This window comes from Eimeria necatrix, genomic scaffold (assembly GCF_000499385.1).
Source record: "Eimeria necatrix Houghton genomic scaffold, Enh_scaff912, whole genome shotgun sequence".
Taxonomy (NCBI): Eukaryota; Apicomplexa; class Conoidasida; order Eucoccidiorida; family Eimeriidae; genus Eimeria; species Eimeria necatrix.
The window spans coordinates 11,120-14,552 of record NW_013654711.1 but is presented as its reverse complement, the minus strand read 5'-3'; the positions used below and the strand labels follow the sequence as shown (position 1 = coordinate 14,552).

Below are 3,433 nucleotides of genomic sequence, written 5' to 3'. Positions count from 1 at the left end.
GCTGCTGCGGGGGCAGGGCGGGGGGTGGGAGGGGACGGAGCTGCGCTTCGCGCTGCTGCGGTGCTGCTGCTCAGGGGCTGCTGCTGCTGCGGCCGCGGCAAGAAGGGCTGCGAGGGTTGCTGCGCTGCTGCTGCTGCTGCTGCTGCTGCTGCTGCTGCTGCTGCTGCTCGTGACGCTGTTAGCTGCTGCCAAGGCGCCCAGTCACGCCAAACCTTCCGAAAGCCGAAGAGGAAGAAAAAACGCAGTGCTCGAGACGCTGGCCAGCAGCAGCAGCAGCAGCAGCAGCAGTAGCGGCGCCCTCAGCCCTGAAAGCCCCGAGACCGAGACCGCATGCAGCAGCAGCAGCAGCAGCAGCAGACTAAAGACTAATGAGTTAAAGGAAATAATAAATTAAATGTAATTAGGAGTTGTGCTGGGTAGAGGGAAAGCCGCGGAGCAGCAGCTGGGTGCTGCAGCTGCCTATACACCCGAAAGCAGCAGCGCAGCAGCCGCCAAAAAGCCAAACGGCGGGCAAATCCGACGGAGTAAAACCCTAAACCCTAAACCCTAATTTGAAAAGAATTAAAACAAAATTTTATTTTATTTTATTTAGTTTCAGTCTTCTTCGCTCCCGCCAAAGCTGCTGCAGCGCCCCCTTAACACTGGCGCGAACGCCCCAGGAAGCAGCAGCAGCAGCAGCAGCAGCAGCAGCAGCAGGCAGCGGCAGCAGCAGCAGCAGCAGCGGCAGCAGCGGGAGTAAGGGATTCAGTGAACGCTACAGCTGCAGCAGCAGCAGAGGTGTGGACAGCAGGAGAGGCGAGAACAGCGGCAACGGCTTGGGCAGCAGCAGCAGCAGCAGCAGCAGCAGCAGCAAATAATGCTGCTGACAGCAGCAGCACCGACAGCAGCACCAGGCGCTTCTGCTGCGGGAAAACAAGCAGCAGCAGCAGCACCTGCAGCAGCAGCAGCAACAGGAAGAGCCCGAGCTGCAGCAGCCCTCCGTTTTAAGCCGCATGCCCAATGATTCCCCCCCGCAACATAGGGCTGAAGGTCTAGGGTTTAGGGTTTAGGGTTTAGGGTTTAGGGTTTAGGGTTTAGGGTTTACAGAATGGGGCGCCTTCGCTGGAAAAACCGCCTCTGCAGCTCGAGAGCTGTGGCGCTTATTACTGCTGCTGCAGCACAAACAGAAGCTCTGTAAGCAGGGTTTAGAGGGTTTAGGGTTTAAGCCCTAGGGTTTAGGGTTTAGGGTTTAGGGTTTAGGGTTTAGGGTTTAGGGTTTGTTCGCAGGCTGCAGCGAGAAGTGTCTTCAGAGGCAGAGGCCAAGCGTATTCTGCAGGACTTCGGTAGGCCTAAACCCTAAACCCTAAACCCTAAACCCTAAACCCTAAAGCTGCACAGCAAACTGCAGAGCAAATCTTGCCTTCCAGAGCTTCAGCCTCAACAGAAGAAGTAAACCCTAGACGAGACGGCCTAATCTTAGCGGCCTTAGGGTCTAGGGTTTAGGGTTTAGGGTTTAGGGTTTAGGGTTTAGGGTTTAGGGTTTGGCTGCGCCTGCTGCAGACGCCCCACACGTTCCGTCGATGATAAATGACTTGCTTTCGAAGTACTGCACAGCTGTCTGTGTCTCCCCCAATTCAGGTCAGCAGCAGCAGCAGCAGCAGCAGCAGCAGCAGCAACAGCAGCAGCAGCAGCAACAGCAGCAGCAGCAGCAGCAACAGCAGCAACAGCAGCAACAACAGCAGCAACAGCAGCAACAACAGCAGCAGTAGCAGTACTGGAACCGCAGCAGCAGTGGCTGGGGCTTAGGGTTTAGGATTCAGTGTTTAGGGTTTAGGGTTTAGGGTTTAGGATTTAAAGTCGAGGGTTTAGGGTTTAGGGTTTGCTGCAGAAGAGGGAGCTTGCTTCAGAGGGATGGAAGCGGCGCAGGTGGAAGTAGCAGGGCAGGTAAGCAGCTAATGCTGCTGCTGCTGCTGCTGCAGTTGTTGCTGCTGCAGTTGTTGCTGCTGCAGTTGTTGCTGCTGCAGTTGTTGCTGCTGCAGTTGTTGCTGCTGCTTCTAGAGCCCTTGCTGTGGCTGTATGCTGGTTTGACAGCACTGGTCCTGCTGCTGCTGCTGCTGCTTTGAGGGTTTTGGGTTTCGAAGTTAGGGTTTAGGGTTTAGGGTTTAGGGTTTTGCTTTATCTTTTCAAGGTTTATAACATTGCGTTGCTGCTGAGGCCCTCACAAGGAGAGCAGCAGCAGCAACAGCAGCAGCTACCGCAGCCGCGGCAGCAGCAGGAGCAGTTGCAGCAGCAAAAGCTGCAGCAGAAGCAGCAGCAGAAGCAGCAGCAGCAGCAGAAGCAGCAACTTCAACAAAAGCAGCTTCTGCAGCAGCAGCAGCAGCAGCTACTGCTGCAACAGCAGCAGCAGCAGCGACAGCAGCACCTGCAGCAGCAGCTGTTGCTGCAGCAGCAACCGCTGCAGCCAGTAGTTACTGCGCATCCGCGGCAGCAGCCGCTAATGGCTGCGCCTGCGGCTTCACCGCAGCAGCAGCAGCAGCAGCAGCAGCAGCAGCAACAGCTGCTGCAGCAGCAGCAACGGGAAAGTCCTGTTGCGCTGCATCCCCACAGCCCTGTGCCCCACGCGCACTTAATGCAGCAGCGTTTGCTGCAGCAGCAGCAGCAGTTCATGCAGCAGCAGCAGCAGCACCAGTTACTGCAGCAGCAGCAGCATCCGCAGCTAATTCAGCCACAGCAGCACGCGCAGCAGCCGCAGCAGCAGCAAATGCATGCCCACTGGCTCCAGCAGCAGCGTGCGCTGCAGCAGCCTTCCCCGCAGCAGCAGCAGCAGCCCTCGCAGCAAGAGCAGCAGCAGCAGCAGCAGCAGCAGCAGCAGCAGCAGCAGCAGCAGCTTGCTGCTCCCCAAGAGAGAGATGATGAGCCGCTTTATGTGCTGATGGAAGACTAAAAGTTCTGCAAATAAAAAAGAAGCTGCAGCAGCAAATAATGAATTTAAATTTAATTTAAATTTAATTTAAATTTAAATTAAATTTAATTTAAATTTAATTTAAATTAAATTTAAATTTAATTTAAATATAAACCAGCACATCATATTAACAAAGACAGAGGGACAGAGAAAGCAGCAGCAGCACAGCAAAAGAAGCTGCTGAGCTGGCTGCTGCTGCTGCTGCTGCTGCTGCTGCTGCTGCTGCTGCGCCTGCAGCATCTGCTGCCTTTGCTGCAGCACCTGGTACTGTTGCTGCTGCGGCACCTGCTGCTGCTGCGGCACCTGCTGCTGCAGCTGCTGCAGCACCTGCTGCAGCAGCAGCAGCAGCAGCGCTTGCTGTTTGGAACAACTTTAGATGAACTGCTTCGCAATCTGCTGCTGTCGATGCAGCTGCTGGCGTGAGGTGTCTGTACACCTCGAGCTGCTTGCTGCGGCTCTTCGGAGTTTGCATTTAATCAAATTAAATTAATT

At 55.1% G+C, this 3,433-nt stretch overlaps 1 protein-coding gene across 1 annotated transcript; it reads left to right on the top strand.

The window, feature by feature from the left end:
* Positions 1-1,087: 1,087 nt before the first annotated feature.
* ENH_00082630 (hypothetical protein, conserved) lies at positions 1,088-2,923 on the top strand (the record flags this gene model as incomplete). Its single annotated transcript, XM_013583384.1, has 5 exons — positions 1,088-1,173; positions 1,267-1,322; positions 1,540-1,617; positions 1,868-1,923; positions 2,168-2,923. The coding sequence occupies 5 exons, from the start codon at positions 1,088-1,090 to the stop codon at positions 2,921-2,923; spliced, it is 1,032 nt and encodes a 343-aa protein (XP_013438838.1).
* Between the last annotated feature and the right edge of the window lie 510 nt (positions 2,924-3,433).